At 42.4% G+C, this 22592-nt stretch overlaps 1 protein-coding gene across 1 annotated transcript in view; it reads left to right on the top strand.

Moving 5' to 3' along the window:
• The window catches only part of FBXL7 (F-box and leucine rich repeat protein 7), a 171060-nt gene extending 156943 nt beyond the window's left edge, over positions 1 to 14117 (top strand). The window contains exons 3-4 of the mRNA XM_059854488.1: positions 5875 to 6486; positions 11064 to 14117. Coding sequence (XP_059710471.1) covers positions 5875 to 6486; positions 11064 to 11800 — 1349 coding nt within the window. The 3' untranslated portion in view covers positions 11801 to 14117. The remainder of the gene's footprint in view (positions 1 to 5874; positions 6487 to 11063) is intronic.
• The last annotated feature ends 8475 nt before the right edge of the window (positions 14118 to 22592 follow it).

Raw genomic sequence — 22592 nt, 5'->3', positions numbered from 1 at the left:
CACACTCTGAGAAGGTTGCTCAATGCTCAAAATACTCTTGAAAAAGTAGATTAAGGAGAGAGAAAACATAGTATTCTCCAAGGAGACATGTGTAGGGAAGATGAATGGATTCTATAAACGCAGATGAGGAAAATAAATATCTAGGTGCTGTATGGCACATGGGAATCCCAGCAATATCTTGAGTCACATAGTGAAAATACATCAGCCTTTTGGGACTGTTGAAATCTGGAAGGTTGAAAATGTGGTTTCCATGGAATATGGGTGCAAAGGACTCCACTTTCACCAATGCTGGTGAGGTTGGTGGTGCATAGTGCTTAGTTCAGAGCATTGCGTTTTAAGAGAAAAACACACAGATGGGAGAAAATGTAAAGGAAAAGACTGAGGAAAGTGGGAATATTAGTAACATGACTAATAAAAAGAAAAGCAAATGCATGTAAGAAATCCTTACAGGAAGAGTGAAGACCTCTCAATCTTCACAAGCACAAGGAGAGGGGCAAGAAACAGCTTCTTATAGAGCCAAATAAGGGGAAAAACTTAGAAACTTGATACAGTGACAACACTGGAACAGGCGCCCCAGTGAGCTGAGTAATAACTGCCCCTAGCAGTTAAAACCAGGGCAGACATGCACATCAGAGATGGTTTAGGTGTACTTAGTGTTCTTGGAGAGAGATGAGAGAGCTCATCCAACTTATTCTGCATGTTCTTCATTGTAAAATACTGCAAAATCATGTGGCTATCTCCACTGGGCAACCCTTTCCTTCTGGCATTCTTGACTGCTGCAGCCCCACACAAGTTTGCATGTGAGTTTTGTTCCAGCTGCCTCTTTGCTATCTCAGAGTCTCCAGTTCCTCCCAGCCTCCTGGGACTGGGAGGAACCAAGGTCAGTAGGGTAACTTATCCTGAGAGAAATGCCTGAGGATGTTTGCGATGTGGAAGACGCTCTTTATTTTTTGCAGGTAGCACTTTTTCTGGAACTTTGTCCATACCCAGGGCCTTGGAAAGAAAATGGCTGGGTTGTAGCCTGCTGTCCTAGCTAACTCCTTTTCCTACTCTAATCCAAGGGCACACAGCCATATTTGAAATCTGTCTGTCAAATTCACGTCTCTCCTTGAATCAGCCCTCATATCCCATGTAGAAGTCTCTGTTCCCCTTTGCACTGTTGATTGTAGCTGCTACAACCATTAAGTTCCCGTTTTCCCCAGTCTCTGTAAAAGGAGTACTTACTTGGCATGTCTGAGGTTGATGGTATTGTGGTAAAAATGTGAAGTCTGTACCCACACTGCACTTAATAAACTATGTAATATCTACACAACACTTATTGAAGAGATGCTAAGTCAGTGAGGTTTTGGCAAGCTGTGTAAATGCTTCTTGTGCACATTACTCTGCAGCTAGTGTTTACAAAAATGACAATTGCTTTTTATTTTTCTCAGCTATACTGACTTTTTCAGAACTTGAACACAATTTTATTTATTTCTTGCCTTAGTTTTGCTAAAAACATCAGTGGGGACAGGAGATCAACACAGAGGACCTCAGATAAGAATCTCAAGTTTGTTTGAGAGTTGCAAAATTTTCATTTTAATTTTGTTAGCTTGAAGAACTCAGTATAGTATTCATTTCAAAAAAGACTCATTCCCAATACTGTAGTGAAAGGTGAGAATGAATGGAGTCATGCCTTAAGTGTGGAAAATGTTCAGTCTTAAGGAGTCCATGCTGGGATCTGGACATCGAGTGTCCCGTGTTAGTGTGTGTTGCTGGAGTAATGGAAATACAACGCTGTTTTCTCTCTCTGGTTCTGAAATCAGACTGCATATTATTGTCGATGCCAGAAGGAGTTGAGGAGGTTAGATCTTGGCTTAATTCTTATATATTTAAAGGGGTTTTGTTCCCATATGTATCTATTAATTGGGAAACAAACTGGGGGGAAAAAATCCTTTGAAATAAACCAGATTCCTAGTGGAATAAGAAAACTCCCTCTAGTGCATTTTCTCCCTCTGTGTCAGCTTTTATGGTTCTGTTTCTGGAATGCATCTTTTGAGATTTCTTTAAAGATTGTTAAGAAATTTTGACTTACATCAACAAACAACTTTCAGAGCTTGATCAAGGCTTTAATAAAAGGTATCTTCGCAGAAGATTGGAGGCAAAGGGGCTAAAGAGGTTTTGGGGAGGGAAGTGCAAGGCTGCTTTCTAATTCGCTTTTACTTTCTAAGATCAAAATTAAAGTCACATTTCAGGCTTGTAAACAATTGAGTTTACAAAAGAAATGCTTGTATAGGGTATGTGTGTGTATAAAGACATGTATTGAGAACTGTAATCAGCAACTTCATTTGCCCTTGCAGGGTTGTGTTTATTAATGTTACATGGTCATTAATTTGTCCTTTCTCAGACTGCCCCGGCCTGTTGGCTAGCACTCAGTAAATGGTAAAGAACAAAATTCTAAGGAAACTCCTAGAGGTTGAGATAGTGCTACAGGAAGCCCCTCCCAACAACATTAGAAAAGTCTGGAAAATGTGCAGTAGACCAAGTGTTTTGCTGAAGTTTTAAATGCTAGCAAAAAGCTTTCCAAGTTTTTCCTGGCAATAAGGCTCCTGGACTCACCTGCTATTTTTTTTATTTTTCGTTTCCCCTTAGGGGTGTACAGTGAACAGTAAGCAGGAATACCTCTGTGTGGAGTTCAGCTGAGCTACCAGCAAAATTCCTGTCTGAGAGCATATTGCATTATGGGCTCAGCAGAGCAGGAATGTGCTCACAACTCCCTTTTTTAAACACATTGACAACACTATGGTCTTTTTCCACAATGCTTTATGTTGGGGAGACAAGGTGCATGTGTGTGTGTCTGTCTGTCTGTCCCTCCGTGCCCTGAGGATGAAGGGAGCAAGTTTTACATGATGCACCTTCAGGACTGAAGGAAAAGGAAATACAGGATGCACATCTGGAACTGCTATACTAATGAGAGAATTAAGAGAGCACAAAGTACAGAGCATACACATAAAACAGAAGGTCAGGCCTTTTTTAGCTCAAAGTCTAAGTTAAAAACCACATATTAGTAATTCATTACACACCCAGAATGTCTAAGGTATTGATTATTCACGGTGCCCAGGAGTGATGAAGGAATGCCACTTCTGATCCAAAAGCAGTGGAGATTAGCCGTATTAGCTTGGAGCATTGCTCACCAGGGGAAGGGGGGGAGAATCGTAGACTATGAAAAGCTTTTTTGTGCTTAAGTAGAAATGGAAACTAATGAACACTGTAAAACTAACGAAGACCCTACGGAAATTTTAAGGTGTTTTTAGTGATAACTGACAAAAAAATGTACGTTTTCCAAATACGCTGTATCTTACAGAAGGTACTCATTCCCAGAGGACTAAAAATTGTTTAAAGCAGATGTTAATAATTTCAACTTTTTGCTTTTAATTTTAGTACTATTTTGAGGAATAGAAACAAGTGTTTCTTCTGTGTTTTTTTATTTATATAATTTTGTTTTCCTTTTCATTCTGGTTTGTGTAAAAAGAGCAACCAACAGTCAACCAAGGAGAAGGCCCAAAGCAAATAAAAAAGTAAAATGAGAGGAATTGACATATCAAATACATGTAATAGTGGAAGATACATCCAGCACTTGGAAAAAAGTGGATATTCTTTTATATTAGAAACATTCTTGTATTAAAATCTCAAAAAAGGAGCAAAAAGTAAAGGCTTTGCCACATATTCTGCACATGTTTAGCTTCAGGCACTGTCACTGGTTTTGGTGATAATGTGAGGGAGGTCAAACATATGGTGAGTCCTTGAAAAAATTAATCTCAGGGACTGTTGCCTAAGAGGCCTGTGGAGTCAGTGCTTGTCTGCAGGAGCCTGGCTGCTGCTGGTTGGATTTTTCTCTCCAGCTGTAAATCCCATTTTTAAAATACCAGCATATACCAGATGCTTACCAAATAACACTCTTCGATGCAATTATTTGCAAAAGCTGCCAGGGGGGTTTTAGGAGGTCTCAAAGGGAGCAGGGTGTCTGCAAAACCCACTCAGCATGAAGATACTGTTCTTGCTCATAAATACACAAATCCCTGTTAGGACCACATAGCCATAGCACGGACTCAGAAGCCTTGGGGAAAATGTTCTTTCATTTGCTGAAACAGTGAATTTCTAAGTAAAACAAGATGTGTAAGAGGAAGAGGGAAGGAGCTGGGTAGTACAGGTTTTTCCTCCACGGTGTGAGAAGATGATTTTGATCTCTCTGTAACTCAACTAGGTGATCTTGAGCAAGCCATTGGACTTTGTGTCTTGGATTCCTCAGCTAAATATTTGTGCCTCTTTCCCTTGCAGACACACTGTGGAAATACAGGCCTGTGGTTACTGTTGTTGTAGGTAGTGAGACCAGAGCAGGTCTGTGCTGGGCTAAGTAAAAGCTTCATGGGGAAGGTTATGTGTAATGATCAAATTCACCAAAAATGTACTTAATTTAAAAACCCTGCCCAAATCCAGGTGTGGATGTGTTTGTTGAATGCATTTCTGGCTATATCTTGCTTAAGCTTATCTGTGCTGTCACAGCCACACAGCGGCAGAGTCAGTGTTACTTAAGGGGCTGCCTTTGTACAGTTCCCTGAAAGGCCTGAACATTGATGAGGCAGCAGGAGATGTGATGTGGAGAAAAGCTTGGACCTCTAAAAACATTGTCTGTCTTTAAAACTTGTTATTCTGCTGGTCACTAAATTGTGGTTACTGTGTTCATTTCTGGCTGGTGCTTTCCTTTATAAAGAATTTCTGTTGAGATCAGCACCGAAGTGGAGACAGTGTGCTCAGCAGCAGCATACATCTCTCATCCACATCTCTCATGTGTAGCATAGGGCTAAAATATCCTCAGAGTCTCTAAATGTATTGCCCATGGCATTTGCTTGACTATCAAGGTTATATCTTAGTTGTCTTGCAGTCCCTTACTTGATTTGCTTGGAGAAACTGGGAGCAGGAGTGGAAATCACTTGTAGGCAATGTCAGCACACAGAAATAAACTTACAGCAAAAGTAACCTTTCTTAGTAGTAAAAAATCTCAATTTTTGTGCCTGATTTTGGCAACTAAAATGGACTAAAGAAGGTAAAGAAATAGCAAATTGTTTTGGGGAGTTGAGTTGACTGCTTCCAGTGTGTATTGCCCTAGCACTAAGTATGTAAATATTGTATAACAATTCTCCAACAAGTTTCCAGGCATGCTGTTTCTTTATCAGTTACATTTTTTTTTTTCCCCGATTGAAGTTCACTTTAGTCCATTGGAAAGAAGTGTTTTCTGTGTGCACATGAAGAACTAGTCACTGGGCTTTTGGATGAACTTCTGAGTTTCAGTTTGCACGACTGAGAAATTAACTTCTCTGATGACACAGTGAAAATAAGTGTATGGAGTTGAGCTTTTCCCATTTTCCCAGATCTGGGGAAGGAAGCAGCATTTGCCTCGTGAGCTCTTTTTTGGCCTCCTGCTGAATGGCTGAAGGAGCTGAGAGATGAAGGACCACAGCATTCTCTGCCCCTAAGAGCTCACAGCTGTGTCAAGGTTATGGACAGTTACTTTCTGCCAAAAAAAAAAAAAATGTGACTCAAATACAATAATTCAATTCAGTGTCTAATTAAGAGTATAAAGAATAAAAATCCTTAGATTTTAAAAAAATCCTTCCACTGCTGTCTCCTCATCAGGACTCAGAATTGCATCATCTCCTTTGCTCACATGGCTTTTGAAATACCTTTTCTCACTCTGACTGGTAGAAGTGGCTGCTTAATCCCCAACAAACCCCAAAGTCCATTGTACTCCAGTAGCAAATGGGCTGGCAGGGTGCTGTGCTGCGCAGAGAGCTCTGTCTTTGTCCAGTGCTCATTGAAATTTTGTGTTCTGTCTTCCAGATTCCGACCTGAGCATGCGAACGCTCAGCACACCCAGTCCAGCATTGATATTTCCGCCGAATTCCCCTGGGTTCCAAAATGGCAGAGGCTCGTCGACGTCCTCGTCCTCAGTCACTGGGGAAACCGTTGCCATGGTCCATTCACCGCCTCCCACCCGCCTCACCCATCCTCTCATCCGGCTGGCATCCAAGCACCAGAAGGAGCAGGCCAACATAGACCGGCTGCCCGACCACGCCATGATCCAGATCTTCTCCTTCCTGCCCACCAACCAGCTGTGCCGCTGCGCCCGCGTGTGCCGCCGCTGGTACAACCTGGCCTGGGACCCGCGGCTCTGGAGGACAATTCGCCTCACTGGCGAGACAATCAACGTAGACAGGGCTCTCAAAGTGCTGACCCGGAGGCTTTGTCAGGATACTCCCAACGTCTGTCTCATGTTGGAGACGGTAATTGTTAGTGGCTGCAGGCGGCTCACAGACAGAGGACTCTACACCATTGCCCAGTGCTGTCCTGAACTGCGGAGGCTGGAGGTGTCTGGCTGTTACAACATCTCCAATGAGGCAGTCTTTGATGTCGTGTCACTGTGCCCAAACCTGGAACACCTGGATGTGTCAGGTAACAGGGAATGTTCCAATACAGGTTTTTTGATGTTTGTCAAACTCCATAACTGCACGCTTATCCTTTCTGTGTTGCCTTTCAAAGTAGGAATGCCTGTCTCCTAACAGAGCACCTGTGAGAAAAGCAGCACTAAAATCTCAGTCCCCCTAATGCCAGCCACACCTCTGGAGTGGCCAGGCCTCTTCCAAAGGAAGTGAGCTAGCAGAGATGGCCTGTTCCAATGGCATGAGGAGTTCTTACAGATTTTTGCACAAAGCATCCATAGAAGGGCCCACCCATAGAAGGGTCAGTGCTATGTCATGTTGTGAAGCCTAGTCACTTCAGCAAAATTTGTTTTATCTTTTTCCTACACATGTATATGTAGATTATATATAGGTAATGAATACATCTGTAATCTGGTAAGTGACTTGAGGAAGAGCTCAGAATAAGTGCTAAGCTTTTTTTCTGAGTATTACTATCTGTTGTCATCTCTAGCTAAACTTCAAGGTCCCCTTGTTTCCACTGCTATTTTAACAAGACTTAGCCAGCTTGAACTTTTTTTCTCTTTTCTTCCCTTTTTTTTTTTGTTTTTTTTTTCTTGTTTTGTTTTTAAATCTGTCATTGCAGCTGTTTAGATCAGCAGAAATGTTTTAGACTATTTTCTTTAAGCCTGCTCTGGGGAAACAAGATGTTTTTTTCCCAAGGTCAGCTGCACAGAATTTCCTCTCTGCAAATAGGTTGGCACTTAATGGAAAGGATGCAGCCAAGCAGAGCACTGAAGTAAATTTGCTGCTCAACATTTACTTTGTGATCTCATCTGTTATCAGTCTAATGCCATCATAAATGAGCTGAACCAGATTTGCCATTGCAGAGCTACCAGTGGCAACAAGAAAGATGAAGGCAGGATTAAACAGCAGAGGATAGAAAGTGATGCTATCGAGTCATTGGTACCAGATGCTTTTTCCAAGGCTACCTATCTGGTGTACACTGATTTGTATTCCTTTCTCTGCCTTTTTTTTTTTTTTTAAGCTGATTTACTCAACTCTCTCACCCCATTCCTAGGATGACAGGAAGGAATCAAAACAAATATCAATAAATCAGAATTATGCCCTTTTTGTGATTGCTTTCTGAAACCACAAGGCAATAAGGAATCCATGGAACTCCACAGGAGTCTATTCACAGTGACCTTGAATATGAATTACTTGTTGTTGGTACACCCTGACATTAGTTCTGGATTGCTAATGACACATTCAGGTTGAAGCATCTCTAGTGCCAAGAAAAAATGTATGCAACTGTGTGATTTAGACCTAGAGCTTTGAAGCTCACAGCCTGAGTGTACCTGGGGGCTTGTAGGCGGTTGAAAATGCTTTGGTCCACAGCTCTTATTTATGGATGTGCTATAGAACAAAGACAGGGAAAAGGGAAAGATGATATCAGGGCTTGAAATAGGTTTTTTTGGGGTCTGTCTTCATTTGTGGTTTTCCCAACTGTCTTACTCTCACACCCAGAAGGTAGAGTCTGTCCCTAGAGCTCATCAGTTTGGTATAAAGCGTGGAGGGGTCAAATAAATTCCTGTCTTCCTTCAATTTTGTCTCATCAATGAGATAGGAAAGTAATTTTAATTTCTTTTTCTCCTAAGTTGTTCTTTCCATTTGGAGCATGTGAGGGAGAAATGCTACCTTTGAACATGCTCAGAAGTCAGGATGTTGGGGTTTGGATATAGCTGTTGCTGTATGTACATTATGAATTGAGGATAATCGGTCTCCAAGTTCTTGTTTTGAGTACACTTTTTTCATTCTGATGTGGGTCATTTTGGAGGATGTTTCGGAAAGAGGATTCCATTTTCCAGTTCTTCTCTCTGTAGTTACGAGGACAAGGCTTGCACCTACATCCTCAAGAAATTCTCAGGACAGAAGTGTTTCACTGGTTTGGTTCCATACTGAGCAAGAGGACGTGGGGGTGTGTGTTGGGGAGTGATGCTAGCTGCTAGTTAGTTAAATCCCAGTTCACAGTTGTACATCTAGTTGAATCCTTTTCCCCTTTGGTTGGCTACTTGACAGCAAAAACTTACCAAAATCTTTAATGTCAAAACCAGATGTTTGTATTAACTTTAGGAGCTTTCCTCAGTGTAAGTTCTGTCACTGTCAGCATCCGCTTTGTGGGCAGGTCTGAGATATTGCTAGAAGTTGGTTGACCTTGACTGCAAGTTATTATTTAACACTCTAGCCAATATGTTTTTCAGTCTGTTTGGACGTTTCTGCTCCCTTTTAGAAATCAGTTGTACTTTATGGAAAATCCTGTCACAAGAGCTTTATTTTTACAGTTTGTGTTATTTAGGACAGAAAAATTGTTGCGGACCCAGGAACCTGTCATTTTGCCTAAAAATCAGTCAGTTCTGCATCAGCATGGACTCATTTTTCTAGGGAAACCATTTTGAATATCCTTCCCATGACATGTTTTACAGCGTAGCCCAAGTAACTAGACATGGCAGTGCTGAGCTTGACAAAACCGTGATCGCACAACTGATGCGTGTGACTCCAGCCTTGCTGAGAGACTTCCGAGCCATTCGCTTCCTAATTGCGGTCATTAAACCTTCTTGGACTCTCAGCAGACAGACTGTTCTCCTTGGCCTTGTGGATGCATCATTCTCATTAAGCTGGATTTAAATTTGAATTCTGGTCAGAATATAAAATATCCAGACTGACTTCTTAATCCAGCAACCTCTTGAGCCAAATCCAACAGCAGCAGATACATCAGGTGCAGCAGAACTCTGCCTAAGTGCCAGCTTCTTCTGTGAAACTCCTTTTATCCATTTTGTGTCATCTACTTCGAATAATATACTAGAGGTGAATTTTTTACACCATTAGTATTGTTCTGCTTCTCTTTGAAAAAGTCCTTTGTGTTACTGAGTGTGTGTATATAGTACTTACCTGAAGGCAAAAGTATTTCCAGAGATTGCTCCAGAGCATAGACGGATCTGAAACAGTCTAAAGGGAAAATATCAACCAATTTTAAGATGTTTGTTGAACAGAGTGTTCTACTTCAAGGTCTTTCTTCTTCATGATCTCTGGGCAATTTGCCCATTTAATTGTGTGAGGCCTAGGGTAAACTGTATCTCTTCAAGTAAATTTGAAATCCAATGTAAAGATCCAGCATAAATTTAAATGACGAATGTAGAAATCTAGTTGAAGGTGACAAAGTGTTTCAAGTCCATATCCCACATTTCTTACAGCATTTGTGTGAGTCCATGCAGCTATCTCAAGTCATATTTTTCCCTTTTGCTTTTAAGAACTAAAGTATACTCATACCTTCCACTAAGCCTTCGAATGACAACCTCTAATAGCAAGTGGTATAGCTTTGGGTCATGTAAGTTTTTGAGGCAGTCTCCATACATCATCATGCTCCTTAATTCCACACTACAGTATTTTTGCAGAGTTTCTGATGCATGGAGCTCTAAGGTCATCACTTTTTATGAGTCACTACATACTGCTTGGCCAGTGTTCCAGCAATACAGAAAAGGTCTTTTTATTTCTATCTGGGGGCACCTCTTTGAGCATAACCTGCAGAAATTCTGAGTAGCCATTTATGGCTTAAACTGTTGGGCCTTAATCACTAATGAGTAGACTCTCAGTTCTTGCAGCTGTTTCTAGCTATGCTAATGCAAAGTGCCCAGCTGAACTTGGCACAGTTTAAGAATTTCCCTAAGAAGCCTAAGACTGCCAGTTTGCAGTGCAGTAGAAGCCACACTTTCCAAAAAAAGCTTTCACTCTCCACCATGCAATGAGTGGAGGCTAAAAATGGGGAAAGTCTGTGTGTATTTTTCCTTTTAATCTAGTTCTTTGTCTTTCCTTGCAAGGTCTGGTGTTTCTCCTCCAGTCTAGTTACCTCCATTCATGGCCAGACTTTCTCATTGGACACAATGCTTTTCTTTGTCTGTCCGTGTCCTCGCATGCCCTTATTAGTCTGCTGGCTCCTACCAGTTCTCTCCATTCTCCTTAGGTTATCCAAATCTCCACCCTTCTGCAAGCATACGGTTGAGCCATAGTTTGCATCCTTCCCGCATTGCAGGCTTGGGGCTGGATTCACATCTGTTCTCCAAATGCTTGGGGCAGGAAAGGAGGGGAAAGGGAGTGGGGTTGTGTTTTCTATAATGAGTTTGGATGGTGAAAGAGCCTCTGATGTTGGTTTGCAAATTCAGCCAGTCAGCAATGAGACTGATCAAAAAACTGCATTGGTTGTCACGTAGTATCCTTTTCTCTAACTGTCACTGGGTTTATATTGCACTAACAGATCATAGGCTGTCCCCAGATAGATCCAGGAGCACCATTTTACATGTGGGATATGGACAAAGTCAGTCAGCTGCTTTCCAGGGCTCACAATCTCAAAGTAACCTCACTGTCTCTGGTGGAGTTTACTGTTTCCTCTGGTGTGGGGACTCAGCCCAACAAATCAGAGCAGTTGGTCAGGGTGATTCTGCTCTTGCAACATGAGGATACTTTCATCATGTCCAGTGCAACACTCCACACCCGCCTTTCTGGTCCTGCTGTGCGCTTTGTTTTACTGCTTGCTTAAACTCACTGTGTTTTTCCACCTAGGCTGCTCCAAAGTAACGTGCATCAGTCTGACTCGCGAAGCCTCCATCAAGCTGTCTCCCTTGCACGGGAAGCAAATCTCCATCCGCTACTTGGACATGACAGACTGCTTCGTCCTGGAGGACGAAGGACTGCACACCATTGCCGCCCACTGCACTCAGCTGACCCACCTGTACCTGCGCCGCTGCGTGCGCATCACCGACGAGGGTCTGCGCTACCTGATGATTTACTGCACATCCATCAAGGAACTGAGCGTGAGCGACTGCCGCTTCGTCAGCGACTTCGGCATGCGCGAGATCGCCAAGCTGGAGTCGCGTCTCCGCTACCTGAGCATCGCTCACTGCGGCCGCATCACGGACGTGGGCATCCGATACATAGCCAAGTACTGCAGCAAGCTGCGCTACCTCAACGCGCGGGGCTGCGAGGGCATCACGGACCACGGCGTGGAGTACCTCGCCAAAAATTGCACAAAACTCAAATCGCTAGACATCGGCAAGTGCCCTCTGGTCTCAGACACCGGCCTGGAGTTTCTAGCCCTCAACTGCTTCAACCTAAAGCGCCTGAGCCTGAAATCCTGCGAGAGCATCACTGGGCAGGGCCTGCAGATTGTAGCTGCCAACTGTTTTGACCTGCAGATGTTGAACGTGCAGGACTGCGAAGTCTCTGTGGATGCTCTGCGATTCGTTAAACGACATTGCAAGCGCTGTATTATAGAGCACACCAACCCTGCTTTCTTCTGAAGGGACACCCCACACCTGTCGTTGCAATGCAGTATTAAAAACACTGATGTATAAACACACGCTCCCATATTCAGTAATGCTGTCTTTTCTGTCGCTCACGGGAGTCAGTTTTTCTTCTACTTAATGGGTGAGGGGTTTTCTAGAAGACTATTTTGTTTGCTTTTTGTATGATCACTTTTTAAGGTGCCGTGGGTCTCTGCGGAGAGGTTGCCTTAATGCAAAAGCAGTGAGAGCTCAGCGTCCCTGGTGGGGCGTCATTTCCATAAGAGCCATGACCTTGTCCCAGGCTACAGTAGCTGCCTCCAAAGGAAATAGCACATAATCCCTCCTTCGGAAATGCTACTAAGCTGTGTCAAATACATCTGAAGTCTAGCTGTGCTTATGAAGCTGACTATGCAATACTGTGTCTGTGTTCCCCAACTTTTTCCAATATGGCTGATAGCCATCCATTGTAATCCCTCAGGAAATACTGGGTAGTGTTCTTAAACATACTTATTCAAAGCAGAGTAAGACCTGCTGGCCATTGCTGAGCACTTCTGTGCAGTGAACCTGGAGATTGTGCCCATGCATGGATTCTCTTGGGAAGCCCACCTCCAGGTCACTCGTGCATTATCGCTACTTGCCTTCATTTCTAAATTTGTCCTCTCCAGCGTGTGTAGTACCATCCTCTGGTAGTAGATAGGGACTTCTGGCTCTGATAAGCAATGATGAATTCACCTGAGTGAAGGAGAATAAATGAGGCACTGCTGGCCTGGCTAAAGGAAAAGCCAGCAAACCAGCCTGACAAGCTGCTGTAATTCTGCAACAAGCTGAAACAGTGCTGTAGGACAGCAGAGAGGCTCTGAGGCATTGTGGAGCAGCTTGATGGGCCTGTCCCAATTGCTGTGCTGCGGGGCAGTCACCAGAAAGTCTGGCGTTGTCCCTTTGCTGTATTTTTTCAGCAGTTGTGGCACCACTGCAGTGGATGTTCCCTGAGCAAACCAGGGACTTGTGTTTAGGTCAAGTTAGTATGTGCCTTAATGCACTTGGAAACCTGACCCTTTTCTGTGGCCTTCCAGTTCAAAGGATAGATGGCTGATCTCAAGACTTCAAAGACATGAGTCTGATGTTAGATAACACCCCTGGGGACAGAGGGGCTTGAAGTGTTATTCACATTAGATTTAGATTCTTTGAGACTTTGGCTCTGTGTGTTCCCTTAGGCTGGAGAAACAGCTGCATTCAACTAAGAATTAAACAGCAGAGTTGCCCTGTGACACTGGGAGCTCCTGGTACTCTCATGGTCACTCTTGCTCTTGCATGAGCAGGAGTGTTTTGGAAGTCCCCCATCTCATTGGCTCCTTCCCCAGAGCGTGTGGTTGATTCATGGTTATTTTCTTCACAGTTTTTGGGCAGCTGTTCCTCTGCATTTTCACATGTAATGCTCAGATCTGAAAGCCAGACACGTGAAGGGTGATGATATTTTCAGGCAGGCCCCCTGTGCCTGACTGACAGGTGAATTCATATGTTCAGCTCAAACACTGTAAGTGTCTCATAAGAAGGGAAGCGCTGTGTCTGGTTTTCATAAGCAGTAGTTCCATCATCTCCAGACAACACTAATAAAATCAGTGCTATGAAGTGAAAGTCAATATGCCCAAGAAAAACACATAACTGCTGAGGAAAGAATTATAACAATGCTCTCCAAAAAAAAAAAAAAAAAAAAAAAAAAAAAAGGCAATGGTTTGGACATGTCCCTGGAGAGGGAACTTGTCCTACTGCTGCAAAAAAATCCTGTAACTTATGTATGTTCCTCCAATTTTGGATTTTTTAATATACAGGATGGCATCAGCTCTGAATTATAAATTAAGTTGTACTAAGGCAAAGAAGGCGATGGAAAATGAATTTGTCATTGCTACTGTTACTGGTCAGTGACAAATATGAGGTGATCCCATCCCTTGGACAGTTAATTTCATTTTGGTTTTCCTTTCCATATTTCTAAAATAAGAGATTCTTCTCCAGCAAGCAATACAGTATATTTTATCTGAGCCAGCTATACTCTCTGTTTATCCTTTATCTAAAAATGGCCTCAAGGAATTTAAATGTTGAGCCCTGAGCATGGTGGGATTTTGAGCCATTTGCACTCATGAAATATAAGGCCTCACAAGTAACATTTAATTGTTTATTAAAAAAAAAAAAGGGGCTACTTTTCTGGCTATGTTGAATTGAGTGAATAGTGCTACATGGTTTTTAAAGTTTCTAATGTTTAAATTTGGCCTGTACTGTACAAATCTCACTATAAAGCCTTAATTTGCTACCAAGAAATAAAACAATATATTGGTAACTGATGAGCATGCAATGTCATTTGCACTAAGTGATTAATTGCTAGTGAAAAAGAAAAGATTTAATACTTATAAACCTTAAAAAGTAAGTGAGTGATTGAGCATATCAACCCATCAGGTAGGTAAATGACTATTAAAAGAGGAAAAAAATTATTATGGATTATGACCTCGCCTGTCTCTCTCTTTAAAATTTGATTTTCCTCATGTGGTTCTTCTCAACCCTGAAACATAATCAGAAACTGGAAGTATAAGTAAAATAAAAAAAACAACAATATTAATAAAATGTATAAAAATTTCAGGAGGGCCTCTGCATTGGTTTAAAGGCATGTTAACATATTTGATGAGAAAAGTAAAATGGAATGACTGAAAGGGTAGAGCACTTACTGGAGCAGTGTTGCCTTTTGCATGCTCTAGAAACCCTTCTCGGGGGGCACTGGTGGAAAGTTAATAAAGGTACATTTTCTAAGCCAAATGTTTTTAAGTACATAGTCTTACAGGATCTCAGTTGGTACTCTGGGACTGCTACTTATTTCAAGAAAATTTGAACTTAACTTACTGATGCAGCTTGCCTGATTTGACTTTTAACCTTTTTCCTATGTCTACTTCCAAAATGACAGAACCAGAAAATACTGGAAAAAAACTGCACTGGAAAAGACTGAAGTAGTGCATGTGGAGCTGAGTTTGCTGGAAAAGTTGCAATGTGTGACTGATGTGTCTTCTAGTTTAGGGTTAGCAAAGACTATAAATTTCCTGAGTGAAAACAGAGGTGATTCTTGAACCATAAAATTCAGGCTCAGGCACCGAGGCTTCTTCTGCTCTGCAACAGCATATGGTGATCTCATCAAAGAAAGGCAGCAATGAATCACATCAGTCAGGCTGGCATGTTGTTTATGTCTTTGGAATCATTTTTGTCCTCTGGAGAGGGGTGTCTTAGAAAAGGCACATCTAAACTACCATGCACTGTGATTATAGCCAAAACTCTGTGTCTAGGTATTCATCCTTCCCTTGGCTTTTGTAAAAAGTAGAACTGTATTTTTCATATTAGCAGCTTGAAACTGATGGGAAGTGCAACACTTTTGCCTCTTTGAGCTGTGCTCATCTGGCTTCCTGCAGAATGCAAAACAGCTTCTGTTGGATGTCTTGAACTCAGAACCGTGGTCCAGACGGAAACCTTCAGTAGTGGTTTATGTGGTTTCTCAAAATTTCTGGACTTTGAACTGAAAAATTAAAAAGCTAGTAAAATATCTAATTTTAGCACTAGGCTTGAAGCAGGTCCAAACTCTTATTAAAAAGAAACACGGTGATTATTTGGACTGCAGGCTGGCTGCCCCTCAGCTGCCAGTGTTAGTTTAGAGGGGAAAAGTTCTCTGGCGGTGCATGGCTCCTCTTCCCCCAGGGTTCCCCAGGAAAGTAACCTACCCTCAGTTTTTTGTAATTTTGTCATTTTAGCTATTCATGCTGAAACTTCCCATGCTGGGCTTTGAAAATGTTAGTTGAAATGGTTCATCTGGTTCTGTAAATAAAGCTGGAGGAAATGTCATTTTGCTCATGTTAAACTCCAGGTGACCTTTCCTTTGAAAATGGTCCATTGCTCTGCATCTCCTCTAAGGCCTTCAGAGTGAAAGTGTGAGCCTTGCCAGGGGGTCAACTTTGGGATAAGGATGTGTCTTCCTGATGTCCCAGTAAGTTTCACCTAAATTTAGCTGCATTGCATGTCTTTGAGCTTCTCCAACTCTGTAACCAGGGAGAAGAGGGACATGCTCAGATCTTTAGGAGCTTGTAGTCTGGCAAGGCCGAGTTTTGGCAAAGCTAAGAGGCATTTTTCACTCTGGCAGTGTGAAGGAGGAAATGACCTGAATTATATGGAAGCTGCCTGGAAAGTCAGGACAGGGTTGGAGATTGGGTTTTGAGAACTGGGATAAGGAGGATGAAGGAGATTTCCTGGGCAAGAGGGACTGGGACTGAGATGACAAGAGACTGAATGCTTTGCAGCAGAGAAACTGGGACTGGGGTTAAGAGAAGTGGGTTTGTATGACTGGTTGAGCAGGGAGGGTTGGGCCAGAGGAAGTAAATAATGAAGAATAAAGTTTGGGGTAGGAAGAGAAACATGAAGAAAACTAACTGAACTTCATTTAAATACAGTACACTCCCTCTGCACAGGCTCTGATGAAAGCTTACAGACTGTTTCAGTGAGGGTGCCTCAAGTTTGAAACCAAAAATAAAGTAGTAATTTTGCATCTACTGCATCCAATACTTACCTTTATTTACATATGTATATACTGTGAGGCCAGAAAGTCTTTACCAGCAGAAGTATATAGCTTTTACCAGTATATGAAGGTTTGGGAGATTGCCAGCATCAGTGTCTTTTTCCTGCCTTTACACCTTTGTGTGAAGTAGCTTGGTGAGAGGAACAAGGAAGGCAGGTTTGGGAGGTCTGTTCTTCCGTGGAGCTGCATTTCAGCAGCACCAGCTGCTCAGCTTTGCTAAGGTGAACCCAGACTCATGCCATTTCTGCAGACTGTTACAGGGCATAATAATCATGGGTTCAAGTTACTGCCAGGCAGCAGACATCACAATTCAACCTTAGCCTAACAAACAGACATTTGACTGAACAGCATTACTGCATGCTATTAAACAGATTAAATCAATTTTCTCCATGAAATAGCTGAGGGATGTTTATTTTCATGCACGCTGCTGCACAGATTCAGAGCAGGTTTTTCCTCTGTCTTTGTCTTCTGTGAAAACTGGATAGAAGCATCAGGTCATTATTCCCTTGTCCTCTGGATGATCACAGGGGCACAACTGAGATTTAAACTAGTCAATAGAAATCTTTTCCAAGTAGGGTCTGCTAATGCAAAATTTAAAAATAATATTAATGCAACAATCCAGTTTGCCATAGATATGTCATAGTAAGCTGATATAAAAGTTACTAAACAGGCATTGGAGGAAAAACCAGAGGAACCAGAAGGATGGATCTTTTAAAACAAATAACCCCCCCAGGCTTTTATAAATTACTCTGGTACTTCCAATGCAGAACAGAAATCTGAGCCATTCCTTCTAGCACTAAAGCTACTGTGTTCTTTGGGTTAGAATAGATTCGTTTTCCTTTGGTTTTTTAAGGAAACATTGCATGCTGTAGCCTCAAGCTCACACAAATGGTAGAAATGGAAAAAGTCATCTTGCAAAGTGCAGAAAGAATGCTGAGAGGGATCTGTGCCAAAAGGAATCAATATTTTAACAGTTTTGTGTTTCATTGTCTATCTTTGATGGGTCTTAAAATAGTTTTTTTTAAACAAGTAATGGCCATTATTTAGATGTTTTGTTACTTCTTCAATATGCTCCATTCACACAGTTGCCTCAGCAGACGCACATCAGAGCTTTGGAAAAATTGAAATTCTAGCTATGAAAAATAAGTGTAGCTAATGTACACTTTATAATTTAATTTAATTTAAGCCTTATCAAGTTTTTTTACATCCTAATCACTTGTCCTATAAAGGATATATCCCAAGCCTTTATCAGGACAACTACAAAAAATATTTCTAAATATTTAGAACTAATTCTATTTTTCTGACACCCCAATTTTGCCCTATTTCTCTGTTCCTGGTTAGTTGTATGCTGTGAAAATACTTTCAAGAACAGGGCTTATTTCTGGACTTGAGTTACATTCTATTTGATTGCTCTATGATCATGTATCTCATGTGGTATCACAATTGTTGATGGGTCTTTTGTGGCATGGCCCTGCAGAGTGACTACCTGCATTTCAGCTTGGGAATAGAATGGACTAACACACGGAGTATGTGACATGGCAGTTGTCAGAGCCTGCATTTTCATGGGTGGTGGCTGCTGTGGGTCTTAAAATACCCATCCCATAGCAGTGTCGGTGCTTTTGTAGTGACTTATTCCTTGACTACATGAAGCACCTTCTGTTTTATTTGGCATCAATGACAGGACCAAAGTGGCACTATGACACCAGCTTTGGGCAAGGTAATAGAGTCAAGACCTTCCCTCCATGCTGTCCTTTCCTTTTTTCTTCTGCCCTCATAGAGTTGCATAGGTTCCTGTGACAGTGAGGTGTTCCATCTCCACAGTCCTGGGTAGTTCAAATGATGGATGTCTCAGTATTAATAGGATGAGTAAGGCCATTTACTTGGCAGGCAATCCAGGTGATTAACTGAGGGGATTGACTACAAGTTACTCAGTGGCCAAATCTTACTAATGTTTCTCAGTGGAGGTGGGAAGTCCATGCACAAATGCCAGTAAATATGATGCTTTCTGATGCTTTTTCTTAAGGACATAATGTGGAACTACAAGGTGAATCATCTGGGGGAAAGTGATCTGCATAATCAAGCCATTAAAATCTGCTTTGTTAAACTAGTGTAGTAGAAAATTAGGTATACATCTACCATGATGTGTATGGTCAGGTCATACCTCGGGGATACTGCTGGGGCAGCACCTTTGAGGTTTTTTTCTCTCTGGCATTGTATTCCTGTACCTGAACAGCAGAGAAATTATCCAGGCTTTCTGTATCTGTGCCTCAAGTGACTGTGAACTTCTGGTGTTTTGCTTTTTAATCTCCAACAACTTCCTGTCTTCCCTCTCTCTCTCAGCAGCTGGTATGCTGGAGATCCATCCCAACAGCTACATCTTAGTGGGAACTGGCCAAGAGCATCATCTCTGGTGCTGCCACCTCCCCAGCTGGGCTGACAGCTTCTCTCAGTGCTGAAACCTGAATCCCTGCTGTTGTTCCCTCTGAGATGTGGTTGCTTCTCCCTTTTCAATTCCTTGAGATTTGCTCACCACAAATAGCTCTCCCTTCATGCAGGCAGGAGAGCTGTGGTGCCACCGTGGTGGGACCTGCTGCATTTTCCAGAGAACCAGAAGGAAAGTTCAAACAAGCAAGTGCCTGGAAAATGGCAGTAATCACAGAGCCACACAGGGTCACTTGATCTCTCAGGACAGAGAAGAATATCCCAGAAATATATCTGCTTGAAACAGCCTGCCATGCAATGGAAAACTGGCAAATGTTTAGCAGCAGTACATTCTTGCTGCTGGGGCATTCTCAGCACTTGCACGGTCGTGTGTGCAGGGGAACCTGCAGTTTTAAAGCAGTAACACCACTGTCAAGATCCCACACGTGGAAAGGACAAAGAAATGCCATCCTTCCCTGTGGATCCAAGCTGGAGATGTAGGGAAGCTCTGGTCAGTCAGGAGGGACTCTGGAGTGCACTAGGGCGTGCCAGGCTTATGTCAGGGGTTTGGCACATGGGTCACTCCAATGCCATTCCTTAGATGCTGGAGTTACAACAGGAAAGTCTCCTTGGTGGAGCATCCATACTGCAGGGACTGTTGGAGCCCTGTCATAAACCCAGGACAGAAACAGGGCAAAGGGGTCAGGAGCTCCTTCTAGAAATGTGCATTTTGCAGAAGGAGCTTTCCTGGCATCCAACCTGGACAGATTTTTCTCCAAAGAGTTTGCACAGAGCAGGGACTGCTCAGAAGCAGCAAAGGGAGCAGTGACAAGGCCAAGGTGACCACGTTCTGATAAGCTAAGGAGAGGTTGTTGAAGATGCAACACGGAGACGTGTTAAGTGAGACTCCAAGCTCTTAAATTTACTTTTGTAAAATGAGAAGGGAAGGGTGGTTTTTGTTGGTTTGGGTTTTTTTAAGTAGTGGCCTTTAACGTTGCTTGGTATTTACCCTTTGTAGGGGAACCTCATCCAAAATCACTGAGACTGGCTTATCTTCATGTCTGAGGGGTGTCTGATTTCTTAGAACTGGTCTACTTTTTTTGTAAGACAAATTGACAAAGACACAAGATGGCCTTTCAGTCTGAACTTTGGAGTTCATAAATCTCTGGCAGGTTAGATTTGAGAGCATGACAAAGCAGCCCCTTTCCTTGCCAAAAAAAGAAAAAAAAGAAGAAAAATTGCATCAAAATCCCCAATAACGAGAGCAAAGGAATTCAGGGCTGAAAGCTGAATTGCAAGTGGTAGTGTGTAATCTCTTGCTTATAAGAAATTTTCTCCTGTAGGAGTCAAATGTGGTCCGGTGAAGCTGAAGGGTAAATTGAAATTATCATGAAGATTACATGAAGTGAGCACATGGATAAATGAGGCTGTAGGGAAGAACCAACATAGCTTTTCTACAAGAAATCCAAAGGGTTAATAAATACAAGGGGGACCTGTCAGGCTGTGGAGCTAGGGGCACCAAAAAAGTTTTGGGAATGGTTTCTGTGTCTGGCATCCCAGTGTGGGCTAGGGTGCTTTGTCTGGAAAAGAGTTAACTATGGCAAGAAGAGACACACGTGACAAAGGTCATGTAATCATGGATGGCTGAATGGATGAAGGGACCGAATGTTTACCATGAGTAATAGTGGGAGAAAAAAGAAGTTTGGGGCATCCAGTGAAAGCATAGGTAAGAGATCCATAGCAAATTAGAGTAGTTGTTTGTTTGCCATTTGTTAAAGCCTTAGACCCCTGCCGTGGGGTACTGTGGGTGCTAAATGTTCATGTCATTTAAGAAGAGGCTGGACGAGTTAGTGGCGGAAAAGTGTGTGTGCAGCTATTAAATACAACAGACAACCTCTGGCTCAGGAAATGCCTGAGGCACCAAGTCTTGGAGCCTGGCAGGCTGTGCCGGGAAAATACGCTTGCTCTGTTCTTGTGCTTCTCTAGGCATCGGTTTTTGGCTACAGTCAGCCAGACTGTGCAGCTACATGGACCTTTTTGTCAGCAGCTGTCTCAGCAGATCCATGACACAGAACACATATTCATTTGTTGTTTGCAATGCCCTTATTCAGAGTTGCTCAAGGTTCTCCAAATAAAATATTTTCGTCACCCTCTTTTCTGAAATCCTTTTGCTTCAGACTGGAAAACCCGATCCACTCAGGAGCTAAGATTCTCATCTATTGATTCTCGTGGAAGTAGGCACTTGATATTTTGCTGAGGGCTTGGTACTCTGCATATTTAAACTCTTTTGCTGCAGGCTGCAGCGAGAGCATGTCTGTATTTTGAAGAGAGCAGGGGAAGAAGAGCATCTCATGCTCTTTCCACCTCTGTAATTTAGGAAGCTGGTCACAGAGACACTGATATTCCAGGTCTCTCTCACTCCTCTCATCTTCAGGGAGAATTCTGGAAATCAAGATGCCTCTTGATTTCTGTAAGACTGCATCTTTGTAATTAAGACCAGAATTTGCCCAGAGCCTCTGCTCAATCTAAGAAGTTTAAGCATCTCTGCTTCCCTTTATTAATTTTAGCAAGGCCTGCCATGTGTCAGACACAAGCAGCTGTATCAGCACAGTTGACCACTCCGTCAGGTCATACTGGCTGTGATGTTTGGCACCAGAGTTAAGTCTCCCTTAGATGCCTAGAAGGCAGGACACAACCAGTGAATACACACTTGACAGAAACTGTGCTGTCCCCAAGTGCCAGCTCATATGTTTCCCAGACTCATCTGGAGGAGGCAGAAATTATCTCCAAATCAGCAACACACAGTCCCTTCTCTGCTCATTCAAGCCCTTTGCCTCCTTCTGGCCCTGGGCCCACACAAATACCCAAACATAGCGAGGAATATAAATTTGCAAGGGTCTCAGCTTTCATAATATGACTAAGTTGTTTTGATTTAAGTGTGCTCGTCTTGCCAAGATTGGAAAAAATTAGTCCGTTCTCCTCATGGCTGAATGTCAAGGTACACTCAGGTTTTCAGACAAATGCCCCAAATGTGCCCATGTAAATGCACAACTGAACCAAGACCTGAGTGTGGAAGAACTTAACCCTTTCCTTAATAGCTTTTTTTAGGGAAACATGGAGAAAAATAGGAAATTATGGCAGTATGAGATGATCAAGTCCTTGCTTTGAACAAGGACTGAAGTCACCCATGGTATACCAAGAAAATTAAAAAAGTGCATACAGAATTACTGTACTGACTTTGGAGTACTGAGACACTATTTGAAACACTCCTGGGCTTCACTTAATTTTCTCCACAGAATTTGCCTACAGGGTGGCAATATTTCATGTGTTTAGGAACTTTGTTTAATTTGCCCATTTAGTGCATGAAGAAAAGGTAGAAAAAATACCAGTAACATTTAGCTATATTCTGATTCTTCTCTAGGGTCATTGATAGTTACTTCTTGTTGTGTAATCTCAGCCTGCCTTTCTTTTTTTAATTACGTGTTCTGCCAGTAATACCCTTAAGATTAATGTAAATTTAGACTTATATTGGGGAAAACCATATCCGTGCAGAGCAGCTGTTTGCAGGGAGACTTGTTGCCGTGAAGCAATCTACACATTTTTGGATCCGTGACACATTTGCAGGTTTACATTCATTCCTTATTTACATTAATGAAGACCAGAGTTTTGGGATGAGTTTTACACCGAAGGCTCAATTTGCTTGACAAAACAGAGGTGCTGGATGCCATTAGAGATGCACAAGGGTGTCTGAGATGTCCATGGAAGGCTGGTTGGGATGATGATCCCTGA

Source organism: Haemorhous mexicanus, chromosome 1 (assembly GCF_027477595.1).
Source record: "Haemorhous mexicanus isolate bHaeMex1 chromosome 1, bHaeMex1.pri, whole genome shotgun sequence".
In the NCBI taxonomy this organism is placed as follows: domain Eukaryota; kingdom Metazoa; phylum Chordata; class Aves; order Passeriformes; family Fringillidae; genus Haemorhous; species Haemorhous mexicanus.
This window is presented reverse-complemented; position numbering and strand designations above follow the sequence as displayed.